At 49.7% G+C, this 19,114-nt stretch overlaps 1 protein-coding gene across 2 annotated transcripts; it reads right to left on the bottom strand.

Moving 5' to 3' along the window:
• Positions 1-1,242: 1,242 nt before the first annotated feature.
• Cxcl12 (C-X-C motif chemokine ligand 12) lies at positions 1,243-14,306 on the bottom strand. Of its 2 annotated transcripts, none has more exons than XM_006996021.4 (4): positions 14,003-14,306; positions 11,097-11,214; positions 9,060-9,146; positions 1,243-6,541 (listed from the first exon to the last, which is right to left on the bottom strand). In XM_006996021.4, the coding sequence occupies exons 1-4, from the start codon at positions 14,061-14,063 to the stop codon at positions 6,448-6,450; spliced, it is 360 nt and encodes a 119-aa protein (XP_006996083.1). In that variant the 5' UTR covers positions 14,064-14,306; the 3' UTR covers positions 1,243-6,447. The 2 variants fall into 2 exon arrangements, with proteins under 2 accessions (XP_006996083.1, XP_006996084.1); XM_006996022.4 differs by having other exon boundaries at positions 1,243-4,035; positions 14,003-14,305.
• Positions 14,307-19,114: the final 4,808 nt, after the last annotated feature.

The raw sequence follows: 19,114 nt of genomic DNA, 5'->3' as shown, positions 1-19,114 counted from the left end.
GAATGTGAGGCTGTTTGAAACATCTCTGTACCCCTGCAACAAGACTGGCCCACAGCTGGCCTAGGGTGGCCATGCATCTGGTTACTCTCACTCCATTGGCTATACTGGACTCCCCATGTGCAGCCCTTATGGAGCAACTGCTGCTTCTAATTCATGCAGACACCCCATGGGCCCTCCGAGTTCCAATGTGCCAGTAGACTGGCTCTCAAGAGAACATACTTTCTCTCATGTCCCAGGGAGTCTTGACTGTAGCCTAAATTAGACTCTGTTCTGCTCTGAGCTTCCCTCACACTGGCTGTCCTGTGATGTATGGAAGTGCCTCTTCCTTGCACTTGGAGAGGGAAAATGGCATGGTGGGTTGTGGACGTGGACTGTTTGCAGTGGGGATTGGTTATCAGGTCCTGGCGCTGGAACAGCAGCTTAGTGCTCTTGAGAGAACACTGCTGTGACCCCAAGGAGCCCACATGGACCAATGGAAAGCTTCCTCCTATCCCCCTACCACTGGTGGGGGAAAAAGGGGGAGTGGGCTCAACCTCGTCATTGGAGTTTTGACTGATGGGGCTGTTTGAGAAGTAAATTCAAGCCCTATTCTAGCTCTGTGAACTTCATGGCACAGGAGGAAGAAGGAAACCTTCTGGGAACACAGGGGTGGGCCTTTTCTACCGTTCTGAGGTGATGTGGTGATGTCTGGGCTACTAACATTGTACACTTAGACATCTGGAGCTTGGTGCTTTACTAAATGGCTGAATGTAGACTAGAGAGAATTTGCAGATCAAACTAAGAGGCAAGGGCTCTGTGGAGGAAGCAGCCAGTAGATCAACCTTTGGCTACCATTAGCCGGGACAGGACAGGACAGGACCATGCTGAATGCTGTGGTTTCCAGCTGTGTGAGGGACAGAGTCCTTCCTCTGCTGACTTCTACCACCACCTATGTGTGCAGGGTGGGCCTTCCTCCCTGACAGCTGTTGGGCAAACTCTTGTGACTTGACCCTAAGCCATTGCTTGTACAGTGAAAGACCGGCTGGCCTCTAAGGAGCAATTTGGGTCATCTGGAGAAAAGGGAACACCTTTCCCTTAGACATTGTCTGGTACTGGCAGTTAGACCGAGGACTGTGACTACGAGGGCCTGTTACCTGTAAGCTCTTCTGCTAAGACTGCATGACCCCCAGAGTCAGGTTTGAGGGGGCAAAACCAAGTGTGGAAAATTCCACATGGTAACGTTCACTGCAAATTCTTAGCAGCTGTATTTGAATACAGATCTTTATTAGGAAAACTGTAGGTGAAGATACATCATTTCCATTGATATGACTTCAAAGTAGAAATGGCTTCTCAAATAACTGTCATATATTAAAAACGAGAATAAGAAAAGCACACTGCATATAGGAAGCTGCCTTCTCCTGGACCATTTTCACATTATCTGGGAGACAAAACTGAAACAAAATACAGTATTCACCACATGCAACACTGAACCATCGCTGCTCAGACACCGGAAGCCCATCGAGGTTGGCAATAACTCTGCTGAGTGGTTTTGTGAACTTGGCAATGGCAGGAGTCTCCTGGGGGATTTGGAGGTTTCTATGGAACATTTTGAGGAATGAGATCATCTTCCTTAAGACGGATCAGGGAAGCTGTGTAAGGAACAGTCCCCCCAGTCCTCACCCAGCTGCAAAAGAATGCATTACCTGGGGGAGGGTGACTTGCCCCTGTGAGGAGGTCCCTGGTGATACCACTGATGAGAAAACCACACATGAGAAGGTCCACAGAACCCACTGGAGAGGCCTAAGATCCCAGGCCAGGTTCCAAGGAGGAATACAGCCTTCTGCTCTTGAGACCCCCTCTCAAAGCTGAGCAGGCAATGATGCAGAGGGCCCTGCTGCACTTCCTTGCTAGTGACCCACTGTCCCCGGGAACCAGCAGCACAGTGTAAACAACACAAGGCACAAATCTGGGTTTCAACACAAAGCAGACTGAGTCTCCAACCCCCTTTCCCTATCCAGATGCAAAGGCTGGTAACAGAGGGGCCGCCCGCCTGGCAGGTTCTTGATGCCCAAGGGAAGATGGCATGTGGGAGGTATGAGTTCCAGCAGGGACAGCTAGGTGTCCCCAGTCAACAACAGTTCACTGAGGGGCTGGGCTTGTATTTTGAAAGCGTCGGGATGAGGGATTAAGGTGGGAAGACTTTTCCTATGTAAATGTACTATTTAAATGCATATTTGCTTTAGGCAGGCTGTCTCCATTCAGAAACTGATGGTTAGCAGAGGAATTCATACACAAATAAGTCTCCCTACAGTTCTAGCCTCATCTTTTCCTCCTGTGGAGACACTGAAAGGATCCGTAACTATAGTGAAGATGGAGGCTTGTACTGGTTTCCAAGCAGCATCCTTAAAACCTTGGGTTAGATGCGAAGTGGCCGCTTCACTAACATTGCAAAAGTGTGGTATCTACTTCAGGGGCACTGAATGTTCATTTCAAGGGAGCTCAAGACAATTCCGTATCCCTATGGGGATCCGTCGCTGCAGCTGGCCTCATGCCCCACATCCTAACTGGCATAAGCATTTCAGTTTTTGTTCCAATTTGATCGAAATCTTCCTGGGTGGATTTTCCTTCTGTAAAGTCAATTTAAAGGACTATTTATAGAAATGCCCCCACCACATACACACCGCTAACATAACAGTTCTACAGATGATTCCCTCTCCAACACCTGTTTTTGATAATTCTGTTACTGTAGCTTACTTCCTCCATCTGACTTGGGTGTCCAGCCAACCCTCCCCTTTCTCTTCTTCCTCTTCTAGTTTATCTTTTTCATTTGAAGAACCGTGGACTCCAACTGTGCTTTAGTCAAAGGGGTAGCGTTAGTGAGCTTGGCTGCATAAAAAATGCGGAGGACAAAATACCTCCAGGGCCACACTTCAAGCAGCAGCATCAACCCCATCTGTTAGGCTGCAGGAAAGGGACATGATAGCAAAGATGCCCAGAAACTACCTGTAAGGGAAGGGATGGCAGCAGTGCCAATGGCCAGGAAGATCAATGTAGGGTTGATTCTTTGATTCACTGACTTTTAAAAAATAACTGCTATTCCACAATAGAATGCTGAGTTTGAGGCCAGCCAAGAGAACACCACAGTTCCATAGTTTTAAGGTAACAGTTATGGAAATATTGAGGGTCAGCAGTCCTCAGAGCTAAGTGCTGGTGCAAACCTCCTTCCTTTGGCTTTGTCCAAAGTAACACTGCGAGCAGCGAGGAAACCAAGGCTGTTTGCATCCTCCATGAGCACAGCCTGGACCTCAGGGCCAGCTCCTCAGACTCAGCCTTTGCATCTGGGTTAGAGACAGTGCATGAACGAGACATTGGTCATGAATGAGGACACGGACTTTGAACAAAAGCAGGGGGTTGAACAGACAATATTTCAAACAAGACATACATGTGCACAGGGTTTTTCCTTTCTTTCTTGCTGTCCCATTTGAACAAAAGATTTCATCTTGACAGAGTCCTTGTTCAGGGTCACGGAGACAGTCTTGGAGACACAGGATGATGGATGAGGGAAAATGATGAGCATGATGAATGATGAGGAGGAGAGCATGGGATGAGGGTGGATCTCACTCTTCCCTGACCTCACAGTCCTGCCTCAGCTTGGGAGAGCCCTGCAATCCTTGGGGCTGGGACACCCGGTTCCCATTAAGAAAAGGGGTGAGCCTCCTGTCTCAGCTCAAAGAGACAAACCTGGGGAGCCCTATTCAGAGAAGGTCCACCATGGCAGAGATACTATAACAAAGGAAATAATATAGTGGCTTCGGCCTGTCACCAATGACGTTGGACAATCAGACTAAATGAAAAATAAACACCATGTATCTTGCTACATAATCAAATGGTGAAAATACAGCAAACTGTGCAAAGCAAGTCCCTTGGAAATGGCTTCAGCCCTGCTCAGGAGCAGAGGAAGTGGCTGTGGGCCCTTCCCTAACACTGACTTCAGACCTAGGCTCCTTCTGTAAGTTCCTCAGGCGTCTGACCCACGCCTCTCACATCTTGAACCTCCTGTTGACAAGAACAGAGGAGACACGATTAAGGCAGATTCTCACCACCACGTGCCTGGGACGCTGCGTGGCCTGGCAGGAGCCATGGCCCTACTCCTTATTTCAGCTGGCTGTCATGTGTCTTCCTTCCGAGGCCGGAGAGAATGGGCAAGCAGGGAAGGGCACAGCCAGGGCTGATGCTCAGAGTCTGGATGGCGGTGGGAAGCAGAGGAGACAGATGAACACGGCAAGCACAGGGTAAGGCACACACAAACACTGGCATGGGAGGCATGGTACAAGGAGGACATGACCAGGCGCACTGCCTTAACCCCAGGACACTGGTGTTGAGGCGATGTATCCACCCCAGTAACAGTAGCCGAGGCGTCCCCTGACATCCCCGGGCCTCAGAGCTCCAAGAAAAGAGGCAGATCTCACAACTTGCATCAAAAACTCATTCTTTCTTGAAATCCCTTGGCTGATGCCACATCACCAGAAGAGGTCTTGGCACTCAGGAGGTTGCATGTTCTCCCAGAAGGCATCTGTGTGGGACACTGTAGGGACCACCCCTCCCACCTGCCTGTGAACTTGCAGGAGCACATCCTACGTCAACCAATCACAAGATGAAATCAGCTTCTCGGGCATTTCCATGGTGACTCTGTCCAGCAGGCTGGGGTTGCCCATTATAAGGGCTTCATAAGTCACTTAAGCACAGATGGGCTCCTAGGAGCCACGTAAAGACAAGTGGAGCTTGCCATGGTTCGTAAGGGATGGTCTACTCTCTTAGTCTCTGCAGCCAGCTCCTCTAGGACTTGGAGATGGATGGTGGGGGGCAGAGTCCATGGGCATTTCTGAAAGTGGTCTCCTACCTCAGGGCAGCCTCAGCTTTGCCTTTGGTTGCTAGGGGACAACAGTTCTTCCCAGTCCTAGAGGGGCTAGGCATCCCTTCCTAAACAGAGCTGTGGCTTGGGCACAGATCTGTCCTTCAGAAGTGTTTTAGTAATAGTAGGAAGGCCCCAGCTGAGGCCACTCTGACCCCAGACTGCAGCTGCTACCACAAGAAGGACGGGTAGTGACCCTTGGCCTGAAGAGGTGGAGAGCTGAGGAGAGGATATGGTTGGCTGAGCTGTCCACATAAAGGGTAACAGTTGGTAACACAGGTCTTCCCTGAAGCTCCCTAGCAAGACACGTCCCCATAAGAACCATGAAGGGATGCATCTGTTCAATGCTAGAACCATAAGAAGCACACCAATGGATACAGGACTTAGGGACCCAGGAGACTGTGACACATGGGGCCCCTGGGCGGCCTTCCTCTGTAATCCATTTGCTGCATTTTCAGATCCTTTCTTGTTTCTGCCCCAATTATGGACATTATACCCAGAAGTCGGGAGTACAAGATGTGTATGTGTACACGAGGTGAAGAGGAGAGTCAAGAAATTCAGAGAATCCTCTTTCAAAACACCACTAAAATCAGAGCTTTGCCCTCTATCCCTCCCATCCAAACTGGCCAAAGGACAGACATAAATTGCCAGGTGAGGGTGGGATGGGAGAGTAGAATGTTACAGAACTTGAACCCAATTCACTGAAGGCAGACATCTCTCAGGAGTTAGGACTGAGGCAGCTGTGCCCAGATAAGACACCATCCCAGGGATGTTGGGACCAAAAGGACAGACTGAAAGTCCCTGAAGCTGCTGGCCCTTCTGTGTAAGTTCCAGAGCACATCTGTCCTCCCCATAAGGGACCCGTTTAAAGACTCTAACGTGAGTTGACCAAAGAAAAGATTCCCTGAGAAGCAGCTCACATCTGTTTTCTGAGAATTCATCATTCCTCCCGCTCACCCAACAGTCTGTAGAAACCCTTCTGGGCTGGAGGCAGAGCTGCTCGCACAGCCAGGGGAGCAGGGCGGAAGTTCCTTTCCGGGCTGCAGGTACTTGGAAAAGCTTGTCGTGGACCTGAGAGCAAGTCAATCACCTCATGTCCTGAGAAGGCCACAAGGGGCAGTATATGGCTGAGGGGAAGGCATTACGCCCTTTCCTGGCTAAGCAGACCACCCTGGCCTTCATAGCACTGTGGACTTTGGGTGTGAGCCTTGGGAACTCCTGGCCAGGGGCTCAGCTCGGGGCAATGCTGCCAGGCTCAGCAGGTCCTCTGGGGCTCAGCCTCCACCCCAGGCTCTGGACATCTATTTTCTTCATAGCTTAGCAGGCGGAGCAGAGCCTTAAGAAGCACATAAATACAGCAGCTGGTGTGGCCACCAGGGCAGGAAAATCTGAGCACCTGCCCAGGGTGTGAGGGTCTGCCCCGGGGAAGAGGGGAGAATTTACCATCAAGTGTGAGCACCTGCCCGGGGTGTGGGGTCTGCCCCTGAAGAGGGAAGGGCGTGTTAGAAAGCGCCAGAGCAGAATGCACTGCGGTCCATCTGCAGGAAGGCAGGTAACTAGTTTTTCCTTTTCTGGGCAGCCTTTCTCTTCTTCTGTCGCTTCTTTTTTCCTATCTTTTCTCTTTTCCCCACTTTTTCTTCTCTGCGCCCCCTTAGATAAAATTAGTAGAACCATTAATCACATTGCAGCACATAGGAGTGTATCTCAGTTCACATAATAGTTAGCATTGCCTCATGAGTCAATTTTACTGTCTCCAGTTTGAGGCCTGGAGGCCCCTTGGCAAAATGAGGCTCATAAGCAATTTATTAAAAATAAACTAGACATTTCCCACCACCCAAAAGTTAGGCAGGGTGCCTTAACACTATGACCCGGGAACTGCCCACGGGGACTGTCAGTTTGCCAGGCGGGTCCTGGTTCTTAACCACCCAGGCCAAATCTCACAGGAATGCACATCTCTGAGGGTGTGGAAGGAAGCCGGGGGTCTGCCTTCCTTTTCAAGGCAGAGGTGAACTCTGCCTTCGCTACAAATCTGCATTTCAAATTAAACAAAGCACTGGAGGTTGGAGGCCCCAGGCTCAGGCAGCCCTCCAGGAGAGGGAGGCTAGGAAAGGCAGCATGATTGATCCCGCTTCTCTTTTCTGGATGCTGGGGAGCATCCCTAGGGATAACTGAGATTGTTCTAGAGAGCTAGGGAGAGAGATGGTTAGCAGAGTTTTATTAGAGCAACTGGTTTGTGACTGTCACATTAAAATGATTCAAGCTGAATGGTATTTAATGATTTATGGGGTGAGGCCACCTGTTCCCACAAAAGCTTGATATTAACATGGCCTGGAGTCATGGGATTTTTACATGGGAAACTAGGAAAGCTTGATATTACTGGGGTTGAGTCAGGATTACATGAGGATGTTAGGAGGACCGAGGGAGGAGGAGGAGGAATTAGTGAGTCGAGGATTATTCATCAGAAGACTAGAGTTCTACTTCCATTGGCTTAAAAAAAAATACACAAAAACTTTCCTTGCGGACTCAGCCTGCTCACGAGAGACAAGCCCGCACAGTGTCGCTCACCCCAAGACTGCAGGGCAAGACACAGTGCCTGATCCACAGGTTGGCTGTGTTTTGCAATCTTCAGAAATGTATATGCACTCCATCTAGCAACTAATGGATTTTATTTCAGGTAAATAAATTCCCACATACAGTAGGAGGTTTACAGCATGAAACAATTAGCATTTTATTGCTAGTGCATATAGTGTCACAGTTGATACAATTTCAGTACAAGTGGAAAAATACACTGTGGCGGACATTGGAAAGCTGAAATACATTTATATGTCATATATATTTCTTTACAAATTGCCAGTAGTTTAAGATCATAGAGTATCTACTGACATTACTATGGCTCAACTTCAAATATATGAATTGACTACAAATATATTCTGAAATACATTTGTTTTCCAAAGAAACATAAAAAGTGCACAAAAATATATGTAAAAAATGCCTTGCAAATAGTTACCAAAACCACCAGGGCCATCTGTGATCATAAGTATGTATCCAAGTTATCTTGTCTCCATTTCTGATTGAAACCCGAAATCCCCACTGGGACTTCATGGCAAGATTCTGGCTTATTCATTTTTTTTTCATCTCTGATATTCAAAAACTCAGAGCCCATGAGCCACCATGGTGTATGTACGACTTAGAGGCAATTAGAAAAATCAAATTCCTCAAAGGGAGTTCTCAGCTTTTGTTTTGTTTATAACTATTCTTCAGACCTGTTTTTTGTGGGTAAATCAGGCATGTTCTCACATTATCCAGGAGGGGCTGGCTCCATTCTGCAGGAGGCCAAAGAGAAATCTCACAAAGGGCCCAAGTGAGAGGAAAGCAAAGAGAAGAGAGGGGGGAGCACCCCAAATCCCTCTCTTCCTTCTGATGCAGCACTGGTCGCTCGGGATACAGAGTTGAGAAGCAGAAGCCAGATGAAGCATGCTTTTGGAGGCAAGCACAGAGCAGGAACGCCTAGGAAAGGGTCTCTGAGCACAGACCTCAGGGATAACGTCTACAGGAAGCCTCCTGTTTGTACCCAGGTACAATCACTGAACTGGAAAAAGGAGGCAAAGGCAGTAGCCTCTGCCCAGCCCTGAGCTGCGTGAGACTCACAGCAAGGCATCTGTCGAGGGGCGCCCCCTGCAGGACCAGCCCTGCAGTGTTCCTCCAGCTAGCTCTGGAGGAAGGTTAGTTCCTCTCTAGGGTTCCCTGTAAGGCTACCACCTGCAACTGTGCCCAGAGGCCCCTGGGAAAAGAGAAGCTCCAAAGCAAACCGAATACAGACCTTGAAGTAATCACTGTTTTTAAAAATGAGGATGAGGATGAGGATGAGGAGGATGAGGATGAAGCTAACTGGTTAGAGTAATACAATTTCTTAGAAAAACCCCAGTTATAAAAGCTCCACTGTGCCTGGGCGAGGCCACGGATGAATAGAAGCTGCAATATCGTACCATAAGCTGTGGTGGAGTGTCTTTGTGCTGGCAAACCTCAGCATGACCCCGGTCAGTGCTGTCCCACTGGCCGACGTGGCCAGGGTTCAGGCCCTCCTCCCCACCACTGCCCTCTCATCTCCCACGGATGTCAGCCTTCCTCGGGGGGTCTACTGGGAAGTCCTTTGGGCTGTCGTGCTTACTTGTTTAAAGCTTTCTCCAGGTACTCCTGAATCCACTTTAATTTCGGGTCAATGCACACTTGTCTGTTGTTGCTCTTCAGCCTTGCCCTGCCGAACGGAAGAGGAGACACTGTACAGCGGAGTGGGAGGGGGGCAGTGCGTGGACTCACCCAACTCGCCCAGTTTAAGGTCCTCACTGAAGGGCCCGGCTGCCGCCCCCACCCCTATTCCCCACCCCTAGCCTCGGGTTTGAAAGCTGCCCAGGGTTTACAGGGAAGACATAGCACTGAAAGTGTATTGGGTCCACCATTCCAAGAGTTAGGAATGTGCTAATGATGCTTCCCAGGGGAGGCAGGGGAGAGGCCACAGTGGAGGCATTTGAGCTTCTGGCCTTTGAAGGACAAGCAGGAAGCTTGGCAAGTGGGTAAAGCCGAGGGAAAACCAAGAACAAATACACTAAAGGAGCAAGTACCCAAAGGATGTAGAGGAAGAGTGGGTACAGGGGGCTCAAAGAGCCACATGGAAGGGGCAAAACGGCTGTAACTTCATGGGGAAGGTCTTGGAAACTTCAGGAAAGTGCTGGAAGCCGCTTTAAAATTCAATGGGTTGCCTTGATAGCACACAGAACCAAATTAAGAGGAGCTCAGGGGGAAGCCTGCAGGTGTCCAGTGAGGGGAGGACCAATGCAGGTGAAATGGGACCGTTCAGGAGGGCAAGAATAGTACAGATGAATTGTCACAGCGTGCTCCATGGGCTTGTCTTTGTTGAAAGTTGACTCAATATTCTTCGCATCCCTAAAGTTTCCTAATGGGGAGACGAACTGATAAACTTATCTTCAGGATATTCTCCATTAAAGTCCTGGATGTTAAACAATTCCGGCACACCCTGAGAACACTCCTCCCCAGCCACTGATGGTCTCTGGGAAAACTAACCCCTGTTCAGTGTCCTGGGACAGGTAACCCTCTTATAGCAAGGTGTCCATCAATTAAATAGTCATGCAGGAGGGGTGTGACTTGAAATAGGGAACACGAAGTGCCCATCCGGGTATAGCAGTTTATCAATTTAGTATTCACCTAGACCCAATAGTTGTATTTGGCGCTGTGGGTTCAAGGGCCATTCCCAAGCCAGTGAACCAGCACGGCCCAGGCAAAACTAAATTCACTATCTTTAAAATACCTTTCTCAAGAGAGTATTGTATTTTAATCAAAATAGTAAAAAAAAAAAAAATTCATCATCTAGGTCGCTGAAGGATGCTGTATGTATCTAACATACTTGCACCAGCGAAGGCTGGGAAGGAAACTTGAAGGAAAGAAAGCCTAAGCAGTTATGTTGGGAGGGAAAGCCCTTGGACGGCACAGCTTTTATCCCAGCTTCAGTGTCCTTAGTCTATTTTAGCGTTAAGTCATCTGAGGATGGGAACCCCTCCTAGGAGACTGAGCCCTCAGCATCCTCTGGTGTGGGAAGACAGACTAGCACAGGGCACATCTCTGACAGTCTCCAGTAATCTAAGTGAGATCTTTACATCTCTCATTTACATGCTTTTTTTTTTTCTTATTTTCCGCCTGAATTTAAATCAAATGTTAGCAGCTGCCATCACCGGCCAGCAAAACGAAAGATTCGAAAACAAAGAGATCTTAAAATGTTGACCTTTCAGCAAGTGATTAGAATTGACTTCAACAGAAACCAGGTCTCGTGTCCTTTTTTTTTTTTTTTTTTTTTTTTTTTTTTTTTTTTTTTTTTTTTTGGCGTATGAGAAAGGGTTAACTTGGGACACCAGAGTCTTGAAACTAACAGGACAGACACAAGTGTCCCTAGTTGAGGGCTGACCCCAGGCAAGTCTATGGCTCCTTCTGTGCAGAGGCAGCCCAGTGTGTGCTGCAAGAAGCAGCTTGGAGAACCACTGAGTGCAACAGGATTCTGGGAACAAAAGTAGCCTTTGAAACGCATGTCTGATGGCCTATCAGTGTCCTCATGGTGGTAGCAGCTGCCACGAAAATATGCCAAGTCTGAGGCTTTCTATATTGTGCTCATCTTTGGAGGAGGATGGCTAAGACTTACACAATCTGAAGGGCACAGTTTGGAGTGTTGAGAATTTTCAGATGTTTGACGTTGGATCTGGAGACGTGGCTCTCGAAGAACCGGCACGGGCATCTGTAGCTCAGGCTGACAGGCTTACCTAAGGGTGTGGAGAGAGAACAAGGCCACTCATTACTCTGCCTGCTGCTGGAGATTTGAGAGATAAGATGGTGCCCTGCTCATAGGTGGAGAATCAGAAGCAGTGGTGGAGTGGTTACAGATACATTCTTGCAAAGACCATCCTCTCTCATAAGGAGCACTTAAATCTGACTGGGCTCAGCTTCTGTGGGACAAAGGACAAAAGGACTTGGGGAAAGTGAAGGAGGTTCTGGGCTCCCTCCTCTTCCCTCTGGCCTCAGCCTGAAGTTGGAGGGGGGATGCCATCTACCACCTGCACTTTCCCCCCTCCCACTCACCCTGAGCCCTGGAAATCACAAAAGAATCCAGAGGGGAGGCCCTGGATTTACCTTCTATCCAGCTTTTCCCAAAAGCTGGAGTCAAATGTGGCTTTTATGGTCAGTACCTGGATGCCTAGGCCTCCTGGATCCTATTACCAGCTTTGTTTGCCAATTCACCAATTTGCAAAATGCCATAATTGACACTCATTAGTGTAAATTAGCAAGGGGCTCCTTTAGAACTCCTCTTAAGACGCACCCTTTAAGTCTAGAATTGCAAGCCCCGTGGCCAGATTCATAGCTAGCCCCCCCCCCAAGGTTTTATCCTAGCTCTGCTTAATATCCCCAAATGTTTGAATTTATGGATCTTTTCACCAAAGCTTAAAAGTATGTCTGAGAATAGTTAGTCCGGGGATTTTAAGTTTGCTTATTTAGAGTTCCAGGGGACTTGTGGGTATTCTGAAGTTCTGCATGCACTTTTGGGAAGCAGCAGGAGAAGTGGATCAAATCTCATCTATGATGGGCTTATCTTTTCCTGCAGGTGTTATTTAGTTGAGGGATGGTGTGGCCTGGGAAGGGCAGTGCGTTTAGACAGAAAAGCAGAGAAAAAGCTGACTTCATGTACAGGCCAAAGTCCAGATCAGCTCTGCTGCCACCCTGGACTTGGGACGAGAGAGCTTGCAAGGCTTGAGAGCCAGAGTGCATCCCACTCTAACATGGTCTCCTGCCCAGGGTTTGACCAGGGAAGCCTAGGATGCCTAGGGTCTGGCCGCTGAGTTGGATCTGCTGATTGGGAAAGAGGAACCGTAGCAAGGTTAGCCATGCTGCAACTTAGGTGCTGTGAAGGATCAGAGGGCACACATGCTAGGAGATAAGAAAACAGTCCATTTGGGCAACGCAATAGGTCCTGCCTAGAGAACAGGGTCCGACCGAGACACTGGATTGTAGAGAGGTGAACAATCCGACTCTTCCAAGGGTCAGAACATGCCCGAGGGTGAGGCATTCCCATTTACTCTGGAAACTGCACTCTAGCCTCGAGTACCTGGGTTCCTGCATTCCGGTCTCATACCCAACTTTCCAACTGTGACACTTGCAACTTCACTGGCTCATGCAGTTATTAATGCCCAAATCAACGTGCTCCATGACGGGATAACTCGGCCAGTGGGAAGTTGCAGCCTCCTAGACGTTCTCATTAACAGGGAAAAAAACAACAACCAACTAAATTGCCTTTCATTTGTGTTTTTCACTACTCCGATCACAACTCACTATGCTTTTAGAGAACATTTCCATCCGACTAAGCATTTACAGCCTTTCCAGCCATACTCAACAGAACACAGGTTCCACCGCTACTGGGATTTCGTTGTTCACGGGGTGAGAAACTAGACCAACGCTCTGGTGAACTTGAACCCCATACAGTTCTCAGCCTCACCAAGAGTCCCTCAGTTCTCTCCAGGAAACATCGCAGCTGAGGAAGGCAGGGGTTCGACTAGGTAGAGTTTTGTTTTGTGTGTTCGGAGGCAATGGTTTGTTTTGTTTTACAGCAGCGGTGTCCTGTAACAGCGCCGAGAGTTTTCTCTTCAGTGTCAAAAAAAGAAAACAAAATGAAAGCGTTTTCCCAGTGAAACGGGACACCACCCTGGGTCTGGGAGACTGAACTCCGCTGCAGCTCCCATTGCAGAGCAGGGGGCTCCCGGGGCTGGCTACAAAAGCGCCCATCTGCAGGTGTGTTTGGGGGTTGGGGAGAGGTGTGCATGGTTTGGGTGACTACTGCTCCTTTGTCTAGTGACCCTGGGAAGAAGAAAAGGGGTCCCGAAGAGACGCGCGCTCAGGTCCGCGTCGCTACGGACCAACGAACTGTGCAGAAGCGCTCCCCTGGCTGGTGGCGCGAGTTCAAGAGCTGCGCCACGCCTGGCCCCGAGCCCCTCAAGGATGCTGTAAGAGGACACGCTCCGCTCGGAGGGGACAAAACTCAGCTGCACCGTATCTATAGCCAAGCCAAGCACTTTGGGCTACTTGGCCAGCCATCAAGAGTTTGCTTATACACGCACCAACCGAACCAATATCCCTCACCGTAAGCCCTGGGACCAGGCTACCCTTTGCCTCTGGAAACATCTGGGTGCGGGTGGACACTAGCTGAATGCAGCTGGCGCGCTCTGGGGCCCGCAGCCCAGGACACCACCGCCCACGCTTCCATTCCACGCTGGTCCCACGCTTGCCCAACAACCCTGCCGGTCCTCTCCTACAGCCCTCTCTCTAGGTCCTACTGCGGCGCTTCGCAGAGCACAAAACCTCGGTGCGACACGTGCGACACGGGAAAGGGCACCCGGAGGGAGTGTGCCCTGTAAAGTGGCTGCCTCAAGTTTGCTCGTGGTCAGCGGAGCCAAACGAGTTCTTTCTCTGCGACTCTGGCGCGGGTAGAGGAACCGCGGACCTGGAGGAGCCACGGCACAGAGCTTCCAGCCCTTCCCGGGCCCGGGCGCGGATTGCACTTACCGTCACTGATGCAGATAGCGGCCAGCACCAGGACCAGCACGGCGACGACCTTGGCGTCCATGGCGTGGGCGGGAGGGCGCGCCGGAGGCTGCAGGGCTGGACAGCAAGAGGACACCGAGGTGGACCGAGAGTGAAAGTGCGGCAGCGGGAGACTCGCGCTGGGCGCTTTAGAGGCGAAAGGCTGGCGGGGCGGGGCGGCGCTCGTCAAGGGGCGGGCCTGGAGTGTGGCTGGGGTCTCTGACGCGCATCCCCTGCGGAGCAGCCGCCCTTCCAGTCCTTCCCTCCCTCCTCCCTTGGCGCCCTCGCTGTCCCCGGCTCTGCTGGGTGCTGGGACCTTTGATCTCCTTAGTCTCCAACCTGGGCCGGCTGCTTAGACCTGAACTGCGAAGAGGCTGGGCTGGAGAGCGTAATGCTCCTATCATGCAGATGGAGAAACGTAGGGCCTGTGGCTGTCGAAGGGGAAAGCGGTGAAATAAACATCAATGGATCAAAACAGTCGGTTCCAGGCGCCAGGCTCTGTTGCGCCCCATCCAAAAGTTGTTAGAGAATCCTGTCTTTGGTGCCAGGACCTTAAGCTGACCCACCGCACGCCCAGGCTCTTTGCCACAGGGGGACAGCTAGGCTTAAGGCAAAGTGACCAGTCTGCAGTTAGAATAACTGGGACTCCCAGTCAAAGCATCACCGCTATTAAACCCTGGGAAGTGGCATTCTGATGAGGAGCTTGCTGCTGTGGAAGGAGACCAAGGAGCTCTCCTAGAAGTTCTCAGTACACGTGAATTTTCTTTGCCATCTCCCTTCCGTAGCCCAGTCCTGTCGGCTGGAGGGGTGGGTTATCACCCTGCAGAGTGGAAACGGAGGAGAATTGACTGAAAGAATCATTCCCGCAAAACGTAGTGACTCACACTTAGCGCTTGGTTTTATTGCGTGCTCAGATGATGGAAGCTGGACACAGCTCCTTAAACTTCAGTATTGCCTGCCTTTCCCGAAGAAAGGCTAGTGTTCTCCAAAGGACGAAAGAACTCCCTGCCGCCCTGCTCCCTAAGTCGGTGCTTCCGAAGGTGGTCATTGGTGTCTTTATAAACACACACATTAACGTTCAGCCCTGCCGGTAGGCCGTTGTGCATGCTGGTCAACCAAAACAACCCCAACCCGGGTGTGGGGATCTGCGGGTGGGAACACGGGGGGGGGGGGGGGGGAGCAGATGGACCCCAGCCCGGGGGTCCAGAGGCTGAGGGCAGCGTCCTTCGACCTTCCTCTGCCACAGGCAGTATTGGCCATCCTGTCAGCACCTTTCGCGCATAGCCACTTAGTGATTTGGATTCTGTTACCACGTCCACCCAAGAGGGGATACAATGGAGACATGCCCCTGTCTCAGGACAATCTGGGGATCATCTTTTTGAAGGAGTAGCCAGGACTGTTGGACCTGGGGCTCCACCTAGGGACTAAAGGGAGGCAGGGGTCAACAGGAAAATGTCCCAGCCATGAGAGTGTCTTCGGCGGTTCCGCCAAGCACTTTGCACACATTCATTTGTCAGGCGCACTGTGGGGACCAAACTTCACATCAGGAACCGTTCTGACCTGGTCCGTGCGCTTAAAAAGTAACATTGCAGAGAAAGCAGTCATTCGTTTCCACCAGCTTTTTCACTGTCCGGAGCGTTCCCGATGCTAAACTCTGAACTTGTGGGCCCTGTGCAGAAGGAACGTCAGAGGCTGGGCTCCGGCGCCCTCTGGTGGTCCCATCTCCCCTGCTCCGGTAATCCGAGAGGCTGAGGTTTCCGCGGGTCGGGTCTCGATGCCTGCAGAGCACAGTAGAAAAAAAGCAAAAAGAAAAAGCCAGATGCCCTTAGGCAAATACGACCCTGAGCACAAAAATTTGTCTTGGTGTTCCCGTCCAGTGCATCTCTAGAGGCGAGGCGAACCTCTTCCGTTAGTTTGTTCAAAACAGGTGTTCAGGCCTCCTGCTACTTGATGTTTGCCACAAATTCAGGTGAGGAGGACCTACTCACGGCCCCGGGGGAGGGTGGGGGAGGGGTGTCCTGTGCAGCCTAAGAGTGAATGAAGCTGAGGCCAACCAGAAGTCAGGCCTGGCTGTCCGACCCTCTGGGAGACCACACGGAGGCCCCAGAGTGAGACACAACTGTGACTGCTCTTCTACGTTCATTCATTAAAATACTTTCCGTGGGTCCCCCTACTGTGTGCTAGACGTGACCTAAGAGTTCGAAATATTTACAAGAAAAAAAAATCCCTTTTCTCCCGGGGTTTGCATTCTGTTGCAGGGAAGGAGAGCTGAGCAGCGTTAAAGGCAGCAACCAAGCATACAACACGTAAAGTGCCGGTAAGTGCTCTGTGCAGACGCAGCCAGGGAGAGGAGAAGCTTGGGATTTTAAATAGGGTGGTCAAGGACCTGAGTTTTAGATTTTTTTCCAAGACGGGGTTTCTCTGTGTAGTGCCTTTCCTGGAACTCACTCTGTAGCCCAGGCTGGCCTCAAACTCACAGAGATCCACCTGCCTCTGCCTCCCATGTGCTGGGATTAAAGGCATGCACCACCACCGCCTGGCGGAAACACTCTTTTTAGATGTAGATGTATGTATTTTTTAAGTAATAAAAAAATATAACTGGTACAATGCTTCAAATATTGCTCAGGATTGGTTTTATTTATTTCTTTTTATGGGTGATTTCAGTTTTAAAAAGTGGAGTTGAGCCAGATGATGGTGGCACACACTTTTAATCCCAGCACTTTGGAGGCAGGTAGATCTCTTAGTTCAAGGCTACAGAGCAAGTTCCAGGACAGACAGGACTACACAGAGAAACCATGTCAGAAAAACAAAAACAAACAACCCCACCCCACCCCCAGTGAGTTGATATATGCTGGCAAATGATAAAATAATCTAAGTAGTTAGGGACAGCAAATGTTGGAAATAACACCAAAAAGCCCTAAAGTTTGATATTGCACACTGTCTGATGCACACTCTCCTTTTAAAGTGAACTATTTGACTTCGAAGTGGTAAAACATAAAATCAAAAAGGAAATGATCGTCTTCCTCACTCCCCTGACAGGTTACGCAGGAGAAAGCTGATCCAGGAGTATGCAGGTCCTGGGAAGAGGGTGAGTACAGGTAGGATCCTTGGGTCCCTTGTTCCCCACCCCAACAGTGGTCTTTTTTCTTCTCCAGGGCAGGTCTCCTGGGGCTCGGTCAGCAGATAGGAGCATCTGCTGTCTTCTCCTCTGTCTCTGCTCACACAGCTCTGACACCCCGTATGGTGTTCGGGAGTAGATGACCTGCTCCTATGGTAACGAAACAGCTGAAGAAGACAACTGCCCAGAGCCCTGTGTGCTGTCCATTGAAGCTGGTGTTGGGTTTACCAAGTGTTGAAACGCTTGGCCCAGAGAAGGTCTTTCAGGAGATGTCTGACAATTCTATTTCCGCAGGACTTCCGCTCACCAGTTCTGGGTCTCTCACATTTAGCTTTTACCGAGAATACGTTTTCAGTCTCAGTGCTCCGACCTCAGCTTCAAAGACAAGGAGCTTGACCAACATGGCACAGGTATCTGTAACCTTCAGTAAGTCAGAGAAGCATGTTTGGGGACATAAGTCACTCTGGGACAGCCATCTAGAGGTCTCTTGAAGGTTTGTACTGAGGGCCGAGGCTCAGCATATGTTCAGCTGGCCATGTTTTCCTGACTAGATCCCAAACTGGAGTTTTAAGAAATCCTATATCACTGGGTGGGGAAGGATCCCAGGAGATCTGAGCAAGATACCACTGGATTTGGGATACACACATAGGCAGGGTCACCTACAGGAAGTGTGTATGGCCATCAAACCAGGATGTGTCTACCATGGTCCTGCTCAGAATGGCCAGACACTGTGAGACACAGGTGTTTCCCTGAACCCAGCTAGGAGAATAACCTCCTAGGTCTAATGGTCTATGGAAAGCCCAAGGCCCTCAGGGCTCAAACCTCAGCCTGGCCCACACTAGCTCCCAAGCATGATAGTCGCGTCTGGATTTTTCCACTCCGCCATTCCCAGCCAACTTCATTTCAGCTACCCTTCCTTCTGTCAGTCAGGGCTCAGGAGCTAGGGCACCACTGAAGGATCTAAACCGGAACACAGTAGTTGCACTTCATCAGAGATACTGTTTCTGTGGTTTCCATCACCCGTAGTGAACCATGCTCTGCAAAAACTAGTGGAAAATTCCAGAAATCAGTAATTTCATGTTATAAATTGTATGTTGTTCTGAACGTGATAAAATCTCCTCCTCTATCATGTCCAGGACATGAATCATCACTCTGCCCAGCATTTCTGGAGTATACACTACCTACTCATTAGTCTCTCAGTGCTGTCTCAGTTACAGACGAAAGCCGTAGCATTTACAGGGCTTGCTGTGAGGCATGGTTTCAGCTATCCATGGGAGTTCTCGGAGCACGCTCACAACTACTGTGTGTACCACATTCTGCTAACTGCAAACCTCACTGGTAGACAGCAGGAGCTTGGGAGCGAGTATAACACCAAGTGACTCAGCATTCCACACTTGTCCCCTTTGCGTCCTCACACTTGCCCAACTTGTGGCGTGGGATACCGCCACTATCACTTTAAGGACCTGGGATTTAAATGCAGTTTAGAAGAAGGCTGCCCTGGTGAAGGGTGAAAGTGAATTTGCTTTGCAGAAATTCAAAACACGTAGTGACATTAGAACTTCAGGTGAGTAATAAGCTGAGATTTTTGTTGTTGTTCTTGTTAGACTATTTCACGTGTTTCATGGGGCATATTTATGCTGAAAAGAATTATTCATTGTCTATGTGAAATGCAAACTTACTAGGTATCTTGTAGTTTCTTCGATGGGACTGACAGCCCTACTTCAGAATCTGTACTTTAAGAAGCCCCCCATGGGCTTTCTGACCATTCAGAACATATGGATAGAAAGAAATGGGGAGGTATATTCTTGAAATACTCACTTTCTCACTGAGGAGATATCTTGGGTTTTATCAAGACAGGAATCTAGATGGGAGTGTGTTGATGTGATAGGCTAATGGCCTTTCTCTACTCCTTTTCTGCAATTCAAACAGAAAAGTCCTAGCCTTACTTAAGCATCACCAGTACTCCTCATCCTCCA

The sequence above is a fragment of the Peromyscus maniculatus genome, chromosome 3 (genome assembly GCF_049852395.1).
Source record: "Peromyscus maniculatus bairdii isolate BWxNUB_F1_BW_parent chromosome 3, HU_Pman_BW_mat_3.1, whole genome shotgun sequence".
NCBI classification, from domain to species: domain Eukaryota; kingdom Metazoa; phylum Chordata; class Mammalia; order Rodentia; family Cricetidae; genus Peromyscus; species Peromyscus maniculatus.
Note: the sequence above shows the minus strand (reverse complement) of the source record. Positions and strands in the feature narration are given on the sequence as shown.